This window comes from Phaethon aethereus (genome assembly GCF_964289735.1).
Source record: "Phaethon aethereus genome assembly, chromosome: 2".
Lineage (NCBI taxonomy): Eukaryota > Metazoa > Chordata > Aves > Phaethontiformes > Phaethontidae > Phaethon > Phaethon aethereus.
The window spans coordinates 269,950-286,336 of record NC_138582.1 but is presented as its reverse complement, the minus strand read 5'-3'; the positions used below and the strand labels follow the sequence as shown (position 1 = coordinate 286,336).

The window sequence follows — 16,387 nt, the reverse complement described above, 5'->3', positions numbered from 1 at the left end:
AGGGCTGCGGCCAGCGCCCGCGCCCAGCGCCGGCCCCGCATGGATGGGGACCGGCACCGGCGCGAGACACAGGACTCTGGACCCCAACTGCCCGACGGCAGGGGGCTGCCGGTGCTGGCCCAAGTGACCAGCTCCAGCCCCACAGTGCTGCCCCATAGCCTGCCTGGGACACCGCCCCAGCGCAGGGGTCTGCCCCATAGCCTGCCTCGGGGACACCGCCCCAGCGCGGGGGTCTGCCCTGGTGTGGGGTGCAGGGACCAGCCCCCTGTGCTGCGGGACGGGGCACACGCCGACGCGATGGCAGGGTGGTCCCACGGAGGGCGGCCACCACGCCCCACACCGTCCCCACCAGCGCAGGATCCCGCTACCTTTCTTGCCCTCGGAGGCCCTCAGCACGGCCAGGTAGAGGTTGTCCTCCGAGCCCGTCCGCTGCCCCACAGAGAGACCCTCCTCCTGGCTGCGCAGCCGCTGCCGGGACATGGTGGCCGCCGCCGCCTGCGCTGAGCACCGACACAGCTCGGCTCGCCTCCCGCTCTGCCCGCGCTGCCAGCCGGGTCCCTGCCGACGCCTCCTCCCGCTGAGGTGTGGGGCGGCCCCAGGGAGGAGACTGGGGTTCCCCTCCCTCCCTCCCCACACCCGGGCACGGATCCTGCCCACAGGAAACCTCCCCGAGCCCACGGCTCCGCTTAACCGTTTCCTCTCCAGGCCCCAGGAGCCGCCCAGGGCCTGAGGGGATGGGGCAGGGACCCCACGCGCCCGCCCAGGGGGGCCCCGCGGCTCACCCCGGGGAGCCGGCACGCCCTGCCCCACACCCCGGGGCCTCAAGACCCCCAGGTCTGCCAAATCTAGGGGATTTGGGACCCACCTGGGGTACTCAGAAACTCCCAGCCCCATACCCCAGAGCTGCCAGACCCCCAGTCCCCACACCCCAGGGCCTCGGGACCCCCAGGTCTGCAAGCGCAGGGGGTTTGGGACCCCCAGCGCCATGCCCCGGAGCTGCAGGAATCCTGGTCCCCACACCCCAGTGACTCGGGACTCCCATGTTCACAAGCTCAGGACATCCCATCCCGCTGCTCAGGGTCCACAGGACACCCCTGTCCCCATGCTCGGGGGCCACAGCCCCCCAGTCCCCAAGTCCCCAGCTGGGATCCCCAAGAGCCCTCAGGCCCTTCCCCCAGGGGCCATGGAGCCACTCAGTGCCCAAGTCCAGGGTCCTCAGGACCCCCCAGCCCCCTGCCCCGGAGCTAGGACCCACAGACCCCACGCTTGGGGGGCTCAGAGCCCCAGTGCCCCTCCTGGGGGGTTCGGGCGCCCAATCCCTGGGGCTGCAGGACCCCCAGGCCAGGGGCTGAGACCCGTGGACCCCTCGGGCGGGGAGGTGCCGTCCCCACACCCACGCTGGCTTGGGAGCCAGGCCAGGCTCCTCCGCCCAGCCGGCGCTGCCGGCGATGCATTCCGGGCGCTCCTGTGCCGCCTTCAGCGCGGCCGGGCCCACGCCTCCCAGCAGCGGGTCTGCTCCCGGCCGAGCACCCCATGGCCCAGGCGTGGCCGAACCCCCGGCGCCTCGCCCCCCCACCCCGGCACCCCACGGGCTGCTACGGGGTGCTCGCATGGGATGGGGGGGCTCAGGCAGGACTGGTGTGGGATGCCAGGAGGAATCCCCCTCCCCAGGGACGCGCCACGGAGCGTCTCCTGCCGCGCAGCCGTGGGGCACGCGCTGCGCCGACCGGCGACACCGCCGGGAAGGGTTCGGGGTTCGCGCCCCACCAGGTGTGACCCAGCCTGGCTGCACGCCCCTCCTTGGGGAGCCCGGCTCCGGGGACCTCCAGGCGGGGGGCTGGCACAGGGTGGGAGCCCAAGGCCGCTCTGCTCCCTGCCCTCCGCACCCCACCGCTCGGGGACCTCGGGCTGGCACTGGGCCGGCAGCCCTGCCCGCGGCACCCACGGCACCCCTGTCACCCACCAGAGGGGCGCAGGCCGCAGGCGCGCCGCCAGCTCGGCACGGCACGGCGCAGAGGCCAGCGCCAACGTCCCGCACAGGCGGCGCCAACGCCGGCGCCGGCGGGCGCAGCCCGACCCTTGCATGGAGTCCAAGGGACACGGGGGCCGGCGCATCGTCCCACCATGACTCACGGCCCAACCGGCGCGCCCTGCCCGAGGCTCCGGCGCGGCGAGCGGCGCCATGGGGAGCGCCCGCCAGCACCCACCGCTGCAGGCAGCGGGGGCTGCCGAGGGGTCGGCCCTGCCCGGCCTCGGCCGTGCCAGCAGCAAGCAGCCGGGCGGTGGGAGCGGGGCAGCATGGGGGGCCAGCAGGGTTTCGGGGTGCGTGGCAAGGCCAGGGCAGGGGGAGGGCTGCTCCCCGGACAAGGGGTGCCGAGGCCGCAGCCGTCGCAGGTTTGCTCGGCAGCAGGAGCCCCCCCCCTCGCTCCCACGCCCCTTTGCCGGGGACAGCGCCGGCAGAGGCCACGGTGCAGCCCCGGGAGCGTGGCCTGGGGGTCGGGGATCCCCCCAGGCCGCTGGGCGGCAGGGCAGGGGCGGTGGGGCCGGGCAGACCTGGCAGGGGCCGGGTTGCAGGCAGAGGCTGCCTGCTGCCGGGGAGGAGGCAGCCCGGCACAGGCAGCGCCGCTCCGCCGGCCCACTGCCCGCTGGGGCAGGGCCAGGGCAGCCGCGGAGGAATGCGGGCGGCAACGGGCTCCACACGCACATTTTCCGCTGAGAGCACATCTGGCGCAGAGCACATCTGGCATGCGGAGCCGCGGCAGCGGTGGGAGCCTGGCTGACGCCAGCACCCGTCAGAGAGCAGGGACATACCGGAGCTACCGCTCACTGTGCCGCGGCCAGCACGTGGGCACCGGCACCGGGACAAGAAGCGACGGCACTCTCGGGGCGGCGGCGCAGGGCGGCAGCGTGCTGAGTCGGCAGCGCCTCGTGCTCCCCCACCTGCGCCCGGGCGCTGGCACGGCGGGGCCGGCGCTGGCACCACACTCACAGGCTGCCAGCTGAGCCACGCTGCCGGCTGAGCCGCTCCACCTCCACCCGTGCAGACAGACGTGCCGTACCGGTGCCGGCTCCAGAAGGATCCAGGCAGTGTGGCCGAGAGCTCTCCCTGCTGCAGGCAAACCCCGAGGGCCCTGACAGCCGCCACGGCCTCCTCCAGCGCAACACCGGCAGCCCGGGCACCGCACGGTGGCATGGCAGCAAGACCCGAGCGGCACAGGCTGCCGGCGAGGGCCAGACAGCAGGCAGGAGGCACCGCCGGCTCCGGCACGCCCCGGCACAGCCAGCACTTCCCAGGGTGAGGCCCCCCACCCACTCTCGCTCACACGGTAGCTGCGAGCATCCCCCCACCACTGCCGCGTGCCCCGGCCCACGGCCCTGGCACCCGTGTCCCCAAGCCGGTGACAGCCCTGCAGCCTTGCACCGGCCCCCACCCGTGTCCCGGGGGCGGCTGCAGCTCCTGGCAGAGCCGAGCCGCCCCGGTTGCCGGACCGTGCTTGGCTCGGGGACACGGGCTCCTCTCTGTGCCGCCACCGCAGGCGGGAGGCACCCGGCGCCTGCAGGCAGGCCAGCGGGCAGCGTGGGAGGGGACGCGGCAGGCGGTGGCGCGGCGCAGGTACTTTGAAGATCTGAAGAGGCGGAAGCCCCGGTGCAGCCCCTGGGACAGGCACGGCTCCCGTCGCAGGCAGCTGCCAGCCCGGCCGGGCCAGACGGGCAGGAGCTGTCTCAGCCTTTGGCTCCGAGGCCCCACAGGCGACGGCACCCAGCGGGGCTGGCCCAGCTCCTTCCCACGGCATCTCCGCGCCGGCTGGGAGCAGGCAGAGGCTGCAGTGCCCACCGGGGTCGGCTGCCCACTGGGGCCGGCACCCTTGGCTCCCATCCCAGCAGCAGGATTGCAGGCGGCCCCGACAAACCTCCGGCCCCGGGAGCATGCCGGCACCACCAGCACCGCCAGGCCGGCACCTCCCTCTGCGGGTGACGGGACAGCGAGGGGCTCTGCGGGAGCACCCAGGGACCCCACTGAGCACCAGCACACGGGGCCTGACTGAGCTGACCCCCTCCCCTCTGCACCAGAGCACGGCTCCCCCCACGCACCATGCCGCGCCTGCCCGCACCAGCTGCCTGCAGGCAGGAAACGGGCGCTGCCACCAGATGCTGCCAGCACCCAGCGCCGCAGGGGGATTACCAGCGCAGCCGAGGGCGGGAGGCTCCTACCAGCCCCGGGGCCCTGCACCCGCTGCTGCCTGTGCGTTTGGCACAGGCAGCTGGTGGGAAGGAGCTCCGCGCCCTGCCGAGCCGACGCGACGCGCCCCGACCGGGAAGACGAGGTCGGGTGCATGGAAGCAGCAAGAGTGCCGCAAAACGCCGTGGGTGCTTCCTGCCGCCGGCCCGGGAGGAACGCGGCTGCACCCAGGGGTGGGGGGACCCCGAGCCGGTCCCACCGGGAGCCTCCCTCCTGCCTGAGAAGCCACGGCAGCGCGCAGGGATGCTGGCAGGGTGCTGAGGGCTGCACGCGCCCGGCACCAGGGTCTTGGTGCCAGAGCCTGGGTCACCCTGCAGTGACGTGCGTGGGGTGGCCTCATGGCGGCAGGACGGTGCTGGCAGGGCAGGCAGGACTGGCCCGGCCGTGAACACCGCAGCGGAGCACCGATGGGGACCGCGGCATCCGCACTGGCAGTGCCGAGGATCGGGGCCCGCACGCGCACCGGGGTCACCACAGCCCAGTGAGGCGAGGCACAGCGCAGGACCCCTCCTCGGTGTGCAGAGGGGGCACAGGGAGGCACACGTGCACATACAGACACACGCACAGGCGTGCTGGCACGCACACGCCCCTGCGCACACGTGCACATACCTACAGGCCGGCACACCCCCGCACACGGGTGTGCACGCACACGGGGACACAGACGGACAGACGGATACACGGACACCACCTGGACACGGGCAGGCACACACGTGGGGTGGTGACACACGCAGGCAAGGGCATACACACGCGTGTGCGCAAGTGCAGACACACGGGGACACCTGCATGCACATGGACAGGCACACGCGTGGGCTACGCACACACGCGTGGGCTACGCACACACGCATGCAGGGCCACACAAGCGCGCACAGGGGCACGCACACGCGCGTGCACACGGACACACACAGCCCCCCGAAGTGCACGGGCATACACGGCCCCGTCCCCAGCCACCCCCCAGCTCTGGCTCGGCTCAGCCCGACTAGGCTCGGCTCGGCTCAGCCCGGCTTGGCTCAGCTCGGCTCTGGGGGGCGGGGCTCTCGGGACAGGCCCCGCCCCTCCTCGCCTCCCCCCACCCCCTCCCAAGGGGCTCCCGCCCGTCCCCGGGGTCCGTCTCGACCCGCAGCGGCCCCGCTGTGTCCCCCCCGGGATCGAGTCCCGGCTGGACCCCACGGGGCTCCCCCCCCGCCCCCGCGCCCCCGGCCCCGGCTCCCGCCGCGCTCCCGGTGCCCGCCGCCGCCGCCGCCGCCCGGTGCCGCGCGCTCCCGCCGCGCCCCGCCGCCTCCCGCTGCCGCCCCACGCACCGGCGCAGCAGAGCCGGGCGCTCAGGTACCGCCGCCTCTCGGGCCCGGAGCCGCCGCTCAGCCAGCCCCCGCCGGGGCCGCCCGCCATGCTCGCTCCGCGCCCGGCGGGACGGGACGGGCCGCGACGGGGCCGCGGGGGACCCGCCCCACGCCGCCGCCCCGCCCCCGCGCGGCCCCGGCTCCGCCAGCCCTTGGCCGCAGGGACCCCCGCAGCGCCCGGCGGGACCCCCTCGCACCTGGGACCCCTGCGTCCCCTCCCCTGCACCCCCCTACACCCCGCACCCCCTTCCCTGCACCCTCTCCCCTCTGCGCCCCCTCCCCGCACCCAGCACCCCCTCCCCTGCACCCCCTCCCCTCTGCACCCCCTCCCCTCTGCATCCCCTCCCTGCACCCAGCACCCTCTCCTCTGCACCCCCTCCCCTACATCAGCACCCCCTCCCCTCTGCACCCTGCCCACAGCACCCAGTGCCTTTCTCCCCACTGCACCCGAGCCCCCCTGTCCCTTCCCCCTGCTGCCCCCCCCATGCCTTCCCGAGCCCCTTCCCAGAAGCCCCCCACTACTGCAGCCACAGGGCACCCCGACACCCCCAGCACCCACGTCCCGACGCCCTCCCCGCACACAGAGCTCCCGGGGCGGGTGAGGAGCAGCTCCCGCCCCCCAGCGCTGCCACTGCAGGTGGGCTCCATCCCCGTGCAGAGGGGGGCCCTGGGCACATTTTCTGGCACTGATGACCCCCCAGGGAGCTGCCGGGACTCCCCGCACCGGCACCCACGCAGCAGCTGGCGCCCCACGCCACCGCCGACACCCGCCGAAGTGCCGCTCGGGACGCCCGGCTGCAGCCCCCCGACACGCACAGGGCGAGCAGGGCCTTGCCGGGAAGGAGCCACCCGTGGGGACGGCGGTCCCGGGCGACGGCACCATGGGGGCACCCCACGCCGGCGCCCCGGCGCACGCAGGACACCTGCCTCCTCGCCCGCAGCAGCAGCAGCAGCAGCAGCAGAGCTCGAAGAGCATCGCGCTGTCCCGGCAGGGCCCTGGCTCCGGCTCCCACCGCTCCGCTCGGCGTTCGGCCGCGTCTGGAGGGGAGCCGTGCCGCGGCCAGTGACTCAGACAGCCCACGGCCTCTGCCAGGCCTGGCTCTTCCTGCTCCCGGCCCCGCTCCCGGCCCCGCTCCCGGCCCTGCTCCCGGCCAGGGACAGAGCCCACCCCCGGGGTGCTCCACTGGCATTCCCTCCATCCCGGCGCGGCCGTGGGCAGAGCGCGGCTGCCAGCCAGGCCACGCGGGAGCCGGGGGGGGCTCGGAGCAGCGGGCATGGACGTGGGCGTGGGACACCCAGGCAGGGGGAAGCCCGGGTGGTTCAGGGTCTGCCGCAGCCCCTGGCAGCGCCCGGGGTGCCAGCGGGGTACCGGAGCTCGGCACATCCCCGTCAGCCTCCGTCCCCCCAGGGTGTGGGGTGGTCTCGTGTCAAAACCCAGCCGTGGCGCAAGCCCAGCTCCAGCGCCAGGCTGGCTGCAAGCGCCCGGCATGGGGGCTGGGCACGGCCCGGCGTGGCATGGCACAGTGGCGTCCCATGGCTCTGCCCCACGGCGTGGCGCGTCCCATCTGTGCCACAGAGATAAGGAGCTGGAGGGGGAGCAGGGAGGGCTGGGCCAGAGCGATTAGCGCCCGGCGAGCAGGAAACGCTGCCTGGAACCAGGACGTGTGTCCCTTGGGATGTGCGTGCCGCTCCTGCCACATTTGCCACGGCCCCGCCACGTTTGCCACGGCTGGCCCCCGGCCGCTGACAGCCCGGTCCAGGGGGGAGCCACTCACCCCATGGGCAGAAACATGGAGGCTCTGGGGCAGCACTGGGAAAAGCTTCCCCATGCTGGCCGGGGGCTGTGCCGGGGGCCGTGCCGGGGGGCCAGGGCTGCCGCCAAGCGCGGGCAGGAGCTGCCAGCCCTGGCCCTGGCTGCTTCCCGTGAGGCCGGTGAGTCACCAGCCCAGGCTGCAGCCGGCGGCAGCATCCGACCCCCCCAGCCCGGCACAGCCGGAACCGCCAGCGCGGTGGAAAAGCTGAGTGGAGCAAGCGGGGGGAGGACGGGGGGTTCCCAAACCTCTGGGGGCCTCCCCCGCCCACCGCTACCACGTCTCTGGCCACAATTCTGGCAGCCTTGGAAACCGGAGCGGAGCCCAAACAAACAGCCAGCATCCTGCTGCCGAAACGGCTCGCTCTGCGCCGCCAAAAGCAGCCAGCTCTGCCACAGCCGCCATGCCACAATGCCTAGGTCTCCCCTCCCGGCCCAGCCCCAACCCCTCTGCAGCCCCAAACCCGCCGCCAGTCCCGGTCCCTGCTCCATCCCCTCGGCTGTGCAGCACCCGGGGGTCAGTGCTGGGGCGGGGGGTCTGGCCTCGCCTGGGGACGGGCCAGGGGCTCCCTCCAGATGCCCCCCCAGGGGTCCCTGCTCGGGGCATGGTGAGCGGGGGGCCCCGACCCCGCGGCAGCACCCCACGCTCTCCTGGAGCCTCCCCCCGGGGACCCTGGCTTCTCCCCGGGGCGGCAGCACCAGGACAGGCACGGCCCCTCGCCACGGCCGGGCCCGGCTGGAGGCCCAGCCAGCGATGGGGATGGGGAAACCAGACAAGAGTACCGGCTGGGCCGTGGTGCCCGGGGTAAACACCCACCCCGACGCCGTGCCGAAACTGCAACCAACAGCGGCGGGGCCTGGAGCCGGGCCACCCCTCGCAGGCACCGAGGCAGCCCCCCACCGCGTGTTGCAGGAGCGATGCTCAGAAACGGACCCCTCACCACCCTACGTCCCCGCCCGCCTGCTGCGTGCCGTGCCACTGTGCCATGCCGCACCACGGCACGAGGACCACGGGTGGAACACCACCGAGCCCAGGAGGGACCAGGGAGGTGCAGAACCCGGCAGGGCTGAGCACGGCCAGCAATGCCGGAGCCTCCCAGGACCCCCAGGTTGGGGGAGCTTGCGGCACAGTGCGGTGCGGTGCAGCACGGCGCAGCACGGCACGGTGGGGATGATGGGCCCCGGCAGGTGTGACCTTGGGGGTGCCCTTCGGACAGCCCTGAGCAGGCGCCAGGGACAGTGGCCCCCCCCCAGCGGGGAGCAGCCCGCGGCCCCCGTCAAGGTGCCCTGCCTGCCTTATCTGGCAGCCAGGCTGCAGGCAGAGGCAGGCAGCAGGCAGGAGCAGGCCAGGCCGCTCGCCGCCGGGGTGGCTGCAGCATCTCCCACCGGTGGAGCTCACTGCGGCAAGCGGGCGCGTGCGGCTGTGGTTCTCCGAGCTCGGCTGCCGTGGCGGAGGGGGCCAGGGCCGGCCCAGAGCAGGCAGCACGGAGCAGGCAGCACGGAGCAAAGCAGCGTGACAGCTCCCAATGCCGCGCACAGATCGACGGAAACCGCAGCCAACGCCCTGGAAAGTGCCGGGGGGGGCCAGGACCGCGGGGGCTCCGGGACCACGGCAGCTCACCCCACAGCTGCCAGCTTCGCGGCGGATGCAGATGTGGCCCTGGCAGGAGGGATGCACGTGGCCGCCGCCACACCGGCCCTGGGCGCGAGGGGTCTTGTGAGACCCCAGGACCCGGCTCTGTCTGTGGGGATGATGGCGAGCGCCAAGGGGGCTGTGTGGGGATCCCCAGTGCTCAGCCACAGCCACGCTCCAACCACAGTCCCTGACCAGCCTGGCCGCAGCCAGCTCAGCCCTTCTGCGGCACCAGCGTGCCGCACCGCGGGCAGCCCCTGCCCACACCCCTGCAGCGGGCAGCTTGGCCCCTCTGCCGCTGCCTACGCTGGGCACGGTGCCCCGGCAGCCATCGCTCGCCCTGAGTTTTGGGTGGGACGCTGCCCACGAGCGGCAGCTGCCGGCACAGCGGTGAAGGCAACAGCTTGGAAGGGGGGTCTCTCGCAAAAAACCTGCCCGCATCAGCAGCTGCCTGCACGCCACCCAGCCCTGCCCACCCTTCCCGCAGGGACACGCATCCCTGCCAACACCGGATCCGCACCGGTGCCCCGGCCAGGCGAGCGGGCACGCCGCGCTGTGCCCCCCGGCCCCCGCCACCCCTGCTGTCACCAGATCCCTGTCCCCAGAGATATTTGGCACCTCCAGGCCTCGGGAAAACACCTGCTGCTCCCCGCGGGCACCCAAAAGTGGCGGGGAAGGGGGCTGGGGGGGGGGGGGGCTGCTGCCGGGACCCCCACTCCTGACGGTGTCGTGGGGGGGTGTCACGCTCCGGCGGTGCTGAGTCACCGTGGGTGCCACGGGTGGGGTCCCATGGCAGGTGGGTCCCCCCCTAGAGCCCCCCAGGACCACCCATGCACCTCCCGCCCCATAGAGGCAGCAGATCCCTCCCCACCACCACCCCCCACCGCCCCCCCGGCGGGGTGGGCGGGGCGGGCGGGGCGAGGGGCCGAGCCGAGCCGAGCCGAGCCGAACTCACCCGCATCCCCCGGTTCGGCACGCCGCCGCCAGTACCAGACCAGGGCGAGCGATGCTGCGTGTCCCACGGCCACCAGCGAGGGGAAGAGGGGACCGGTGTCCTCCATGGGGACACGGCTCGGCACGGCTCGGCACGGCGGGGCAGGGACGTTCCAGCGCCCGCCCCCCCCCCTCCCCGGGGGCAGCTCCCGCTCCGCCTTAACCCCTCCCGGTCCGCGGCGAGGAGACGCCTTCCTGCCCGCTGTACCGGCAGGATCGGGCCCCCGTTCCCTTCCCCCCACCCCCCCCGCTCCGCTCGCCCCCATCACTCACGTCCCGGCTTTTTATATCCCGGGATGTCCCGTCCGAGCGGCGCCGGCCACCCCCCCGTCCCCCCCCCGTCCCGGCGGGTCTCACCTACCCGGCACGACCTTCATGGGCAGGCAGGGCGCAGGCAGGGCGCAGGCAGGGTGCGGGCAGCGGGGAGCGAGGGCGCAGCGCAGCTCCGCCGGTGGCGGCGGCGGCGGCGGGGGGGGGGCGGGGGCAGGCAGGGAGCGGGCGCCGATATAAATAACTGGGGCCCGTCACCGAGCCCGAGTTAGAATATGACACGGGCGGGGGCGGGACGGGGCGGCCGCGGCACCCCGGGACCCCCAGACCCCCGGCGCCGGGGGGGCGAACCCGGCCGGGGCCTCGGGGAGTTAATTACACCGGCACGAATGGCTGGAAAACGGCCCCGCCACCGGGCGAAGACACCCCGCCGGGCTGGGGCGGGGGAATGGGAGGGGAGACCTGGGGGGGGCGGCGGGACCCGCTCCGCCCCGCGGGGACCCCCGCAGCCCCCCGCCGCCGGCGCGCCCCCGTCCCCGCCAGCCCATAGTCCAGGCCCGGTTTTCCCGCAGCGGCTCCCCGGAGCGGAGGGAAAACCCGGACCCGGATCCGCCGGAGCGACGCGACGGCTGCTCCCGGGAGGGGCCGGGGCTCCGCGGCCGCGTCCCACGGGGACCCCTCCCCACGCGGGGCCGGGCAGCACCCAGGGGACGGGGGTGCGTGGCGTCCCCGAGGGCCGCGGGAAGGGGCGAGCGGAGGGGTGGGGGGCGCAGGGGCTGCGGTGAGCGGGGCGGGGATGCCACGGGAGGACCACGCCGCCCACGGGGGGCAGCGGGACCCGCGGGCCCGGCGGCCGCCGCCGCCGCCCGGTGACTCACGGCGCTGGCAGGGAGCGGGCTCGGCGCCTTCGCGCTGGAAACTTGGAGCGGCGGCGGCGGCGGCGGCCCGGGGCGGCGGGGCTGAGTCACGGCCGGCGGCGGGGGGAGCGGCTGGGGGCCCTCACCGCGGCCTCGGGGCGCTGGCCGCAGCTGCCTCGCCCGGGGGGAGCGGGCGCCGCATCCAGCTGCCGCCGATCGTGTGTCGGGATGGCATGTCGCTGGGGGGTGGGGGGGGCGGGCAGCCCCCCCTTGCCGCAGGCAGCCCCCTCCCCAGCAGCAGCCCCAGCTGCCGCTGTCCATCCGTCCGTCCATCCGGACCCACCCTGTGCACAGCGGAGGCCTCGGGGCGCCCCCCCCGCAGCAGCAGCCCCCTGCCCGCCCTGCGGGGCCCGGGGGGGTGGCAGCAGCAGGGGTCCCCGGCAGCAGCGGAGGTCCCCAGCAGCCCACCTGCCCAAGCAGCCCTGGGGCACCCCGGCACACCCGGCTGTGGGGGACCACCGTGGCCCCAGCACTGTGCCTCTCCCCCGTGCCCAGCCCACGGGCAGGTGTACTGGCAGGGCCCGGCCACCCCCTGACCCACAGGACAAGCAGGGGTCTGCTCTGTCCCCGAGCCCCCCCAGCACCCCCTCCTCTGGCTCACCCCCAGGCAGTGCAGGGGCTGCAGGTGCACCCGCCCCCAGCCTTGGGGGGGGCTGCCCCCGGGGCTGGGGAGGGGGTCGTGGCCTCAGATCAGCGCCAGGGGCTCGCGGGGGCTGCAGAGCCCCCCCGGGAGCCCCCCCGGTTCCTCTATGCACCCTCACCCACGAGAGCTCCCAGGGGGCACCCAGGGGTGGGGACTGGCCGACCCGCCTCCTGCCCGGCCTGTGGGTCCCGGCGCAGGGCTCCCACCCACGGGCGCTGGTTGATACCTGGGGCCGGGCCGGGCTGAGGGGGCAGCTGGGACGCTCTCCCCACGGTGGCGGCGACGGCGACGGGCTCCACGTGCCGCTCGCCCTCCTCCTTCCTGCGGTACAGCCGGTCACCGCCGGTGGGACGCGCCCTGCCAGTGCCGGTACCGGTACCGGTGTCAGCGGGGCGTCGAGCAGGGCCGGCGGGGCGGCGGGTGCGCTGCAGGGAGAGCGGGACGATCTCGGGCGGCAGGCGCAGGTACCGGCGCAGGTAGGCAATGCCCTCGTCCGTCAGGTACCAGTAGAAGTGGCGCCAGGCAAAGGTCTCCCGCACCAGGCGGCGGGAGCGCAGGGAGGCCATGGCACGCAGCACCTCCACGTTGGGCACGCCGGGCAGCTGCGGGTGGGTGCGCTGCGGCCGGGGGTCCTTCTCGGCCACCAGCACGCCCTCACGGAACAGCAGCTCCAGGATGGCGCGGAGCCGCTCCAGCGGCATCAGCATCCCGGCCACCATGGCGCGGCGCGGCTCGGCTCGGCACGCGGCGCAGCACGCCTCCACTCAGCTCGGCTACGACTCACAGGGGCCCGGTACGGTCTGGCACGGCTCGGTATGGTCTGGCACGGCTCACCACGGCTCGGCACGGTTCAGTATGGTCTGGCACGGCTCACCACTGCTCGGCACACCCCGGTATGGCCCGGCACGGCTCGGTATGGCCCAACACGGCCCGCTATGGCCCGGCACGGCCCGGTATGGCCCGGCACGGCTCGGTATGGCTCGGCACGGCCCGGCACAGCCCGGCGCGGTGCTGGCTGCCTGCGGCGGGCAGACTGGCGGCAGCTCCACCCCCGGGCCGGGGGGGCCGGGGGGCCGGGGGGGGCCGGGGCACCCGCCGCTCGGCCCAGCCCGGCCCCAGCGGCCCCTCCCCGGCCCCGCCACCGCCCGGGGGGGCCACGGCCGGCCCCGCTCCCCCCCCTCGCCACCGCTGCTCCGGGGCGGGGACGCGCCGCCTGGCCCGACCCACCCGGCCGGTTCCCGCGTGGGAACCCCCGTGGGCCCCACCCCGCGCCCCGGGACCGCCCCCTCGAACCGCCCCCTCCGCCCGGGGGGTACGGGGGGACCCTCAGCCCAAGGGGGGGGCCCTCAGCCCGGGGGCGGCCGCCACCCGCCCCGGGACGTGGCCCCCGCGCCCCCCCGGGGAGCATCCCGTCCGGCAGAGCCGGCCGCAGGCAGGGCTGCAGGCAGGGCTGCAGGCACGGCTGCAGGCAGGGCTCCAGCGGCCGCATCCTGCCAACTTCAATATTTGCTCAGCTCCTGGCCCTGTTTGTGCAGGGGTGGGGGGCCGGGCGGGCCTGGGCCGGGGGGCTGCAGCCCCCGGGGGGGAGCACACGTCCCCATGTCCTGAGGGTCCTGCAACGGCCGGCGGGACGAGTGCGGGACGGCGGGGGAACAGCCCAGCGCAGGCATGGCGTTGCCACCCCGCGCCCCCCAGTCGCTCGTCCCCGGGGCTGGCAGGTGGGGACGAGGCAGCTGCCACCCACGGCCGCCCCCGGCGCCCCACCGGCACCAGCAGCTGCCCACCGCCCACGCCCCGGCACCGCGGGGACGCCGGCACGGCCCCGGCCACGCCAGCTGGGGACCCCAGCACTGCCGCAGAGAGAGTCCCTGCTTCCGGCACCCAGGGCTCCCCGCCCCACGGGCACACCCAGGTCCCATGGCAGGGTGGGTGGGTGGGTGCCAGCAGCCGGCCCGCGGGCACCCGGATCGCTTCCTCCTCGCGTCACGCGCCAGCGCCAAGAGCAGGAGGGACTCTGGGACAGCCCAGGGTGCCGGGGGCTCGCCCGGCCCCACACAGCAGCCCCCAGGGAGCCCCGGGCCGAAGAGGTCCCACCGCAAAGCAACTGGGGGCTCCCCCACACCTGGGGGCCTCCCAGCCCCACAACTCTGAAACAGGAGAGGGGCCCCCCCAGCCAGGGCTCCTGCGGCCCCCCAGCCCAGCGCGGTGGGGCACGGGGGCACTCCAACCACTGCAGCGCCCAGCGTGGTGGGGGGCCAGGGGCCCGCTGCGGCCTTGGGGACGGGGTCAGCTGCAGAAGCGGCAGCATGCCCGGCCCCCCGCTCCCCGCTGACGGCGCTACCAGCAGTGGAGCATCAACAGGATTTACCGGCAATGGGCATGGGGGGCCGCACAGCCCCCGGCCACACTCACACCAGTGGGGCACCCGCCCCAGAGCTGCCGGGTGCCAGGGTGCCCCAAGCCCACAGGAACGGGTGATGTAAGCCGCGCCGGCACTGCCGGGAGGGGACCCACACCGGGACTTGCACAACTTCCCCATCCCTCTGATTCGGGGGGGGCAGAGCCCCATCCCTGTCCTCCGGGGGCCCCCACCACGGGGCACCCCCGGCACAGGAGCCGAGGGGCTGGGGGCAGCGGGGGTACCGACCACGGCACTGCCAGCTGTGCCACCCCGGGCAGGGATGGTGACAGGAGCAACGACACCCCGAGCCACCCCAGACACCCGAGCACTCCCGCCCCACAGCCCTGGGGGGGCCCAGAGGGCTGGGAGGGGCAGGGGATGTGCCGTCTGACCCAGGACAGACACGCAGACAGACAGACAGCCCCTGTGGGGACGCAGCTCCCCCGGCACCTGCACCAACCGGTCCCCCCTTCCGGAGCGGGGATGGGGCTCCCCAGGGGGCACGGGGCCCACGCTGGCCACGGCAGGGGCGCAGCCGTGGGGGGACGGCCGGGGTCACGCACCGAGGCTGTGGCGTGGGGTGCAGCCGGTGCGGTGCTCCCTGTGTCTTCCCACAGCCATGACCTGGCTCCCTGCGGGTGGGGGGACCCGTGTCCCCCCCCATGCCGCCACTTCCTGCCCCACACGTCCCCCAGCATGGCCCCCCACCCCACTGCCGCCAGCCATCTCTCTCCGGCACCGGGTCCCCGTCCCCACGTCAGCGGGTGCAGGCACACGCGCATGGGGCCACGAGCGCAGGCACAGCCGTGGCATCCCCCCGGCCCCGGCTGCCCACGTGGCCCCCCCAGGACTTCGCACCCCACCACGGGCCCTGCGGCCAGGTCACGGCTGCGCCATCCGGCTGCCCACCGGGAAGTGCCGAGTCAGCGCCCGCCGCAGTGATCCAACATGATGTGACAGCGAAGCCGGCTTCGGCGTCCAGCCGCTCCCCCCACGCCGCCCGTCCGCCAGGGACGCGGGCACAGTGCCGGCACCCTCCCCGCACCCACCACTCAGCGCCCAGGGAGCACCGACCGGTAGCACCTCAGGGGCCAGGCACCGCTCTGCCCATCCGAGCCCAGCTCAGCACCAGCTCAGCCCGTCCTGGTGCTGCCAGCCCCACCGCAGCCGGTACCAGCCCCACAGCTCGCACCTCCGCCTTACCGCATCCTCCCGCTCCGGCACGTGGCCCGTGAAGCCCCAGCATCGCACCTCGGGGGGGCCAGGGGGCACCAGCTGCCGGCACACGGCACTGGGCTCATCCCCCCCAGCCCAGCTGCACCCCCTGTGGCCCGCACCCCCCTGACCCACAGCCTGGGGGTCTGACCCACACCCAGGGCACCCACACCCAGGGCTTTGCCCCATGGAGACCTTGGGCAGCCTGGCAGGTTGCAGAGCCCCGAATCTCGGGGCAGGCAGCGCTGGCGGCAGGCAGGCAGCGGTGGTGGCAGGGCCCTGTGGGCAGCAGCTCCTGGCCATGGGCCTGTCGCTCCCCATGCCGGTGCCGGTGCCGGGGTCTGTCACGGCTGGTGCTGGCAGGGCCGGAGGGCTCCCCGTGCCGAGGCAGAAACAAAGGCACGGCTGTTTGCGGAGGGCACTGCGGTCAGAGCTGGGGGGGGCCGGGGGGCACCGGGGGCCAGGGCTGAGTTACTAATGAGGCTGGGGCTGGCGGGGGTCCCCTGGCCGTGCCTGTTCTCACCATAAATCAGCCCCGCCGGCAGCCCGGGCTCTGCGGGAGTGGGCACAGCCTGGGCCTCCCCTGGCTGGGCCCACGGCACTGCCACGGCTGCCAGCCGCCCCAGAGCGAGCCCTTGCCCGGCTGTGCCCCGACCCTCACCGGGGTCCACGCCAGCCCGGCCCCATGGCTCGTCAGGGTAACGGGCCCTGCGGTGGCTGCCTGCCCGCTGCGGTCACACACGGGCCAGTGGCGGCCAGCGGCCCCGTGACCAGCATCTGCGGGCGCCCGTTACTCACGCCCCAGCGCCCCGGCTCTGCGGCACGGCACGGCTCCCCGGCACGTCCCGCCAGCCCAGCGGCGCCTGGCAGGGGCTGGGTGCCGGGGCAGGGGCTGGGTGCCGGTGCCACGCGCTGAGATGGGTGACCT

At 75.2% G+C, this 16,387-nt stretch overlaps 1 protein-coding gene across 2 annotated transcripts in view; it reads right to left on the bottom strand.

Annotated features, from left to right (window-relative positions):
* The window catches only part of PLEC (plectin), a gene marked incomplete at its 5' end in the record, with an annotated part of 42,713 nt that extends 30,151 nt beyond the window's left edge, over positions 1–12,562 (bottom strand). Inside the window, one exon of one of the 2 annotated variants that reach the window (XM_082015407.1) lies at positions 12,070–12,562. In XM_082015407.1, the coding sequence (XP_081871533.1) occupies positions 12,070–12,562 (493 nt within the window). Of the gene's footprint in view, positions 1–368; positions 481–12,069 lie in introns of those variants that run through there. The other variant, XM_082015408.1, reaches the window with a different exon arrangement.
* Between the last annotated feature and the right edge of the window lie 3,825 nt (positions 12,563–16,387).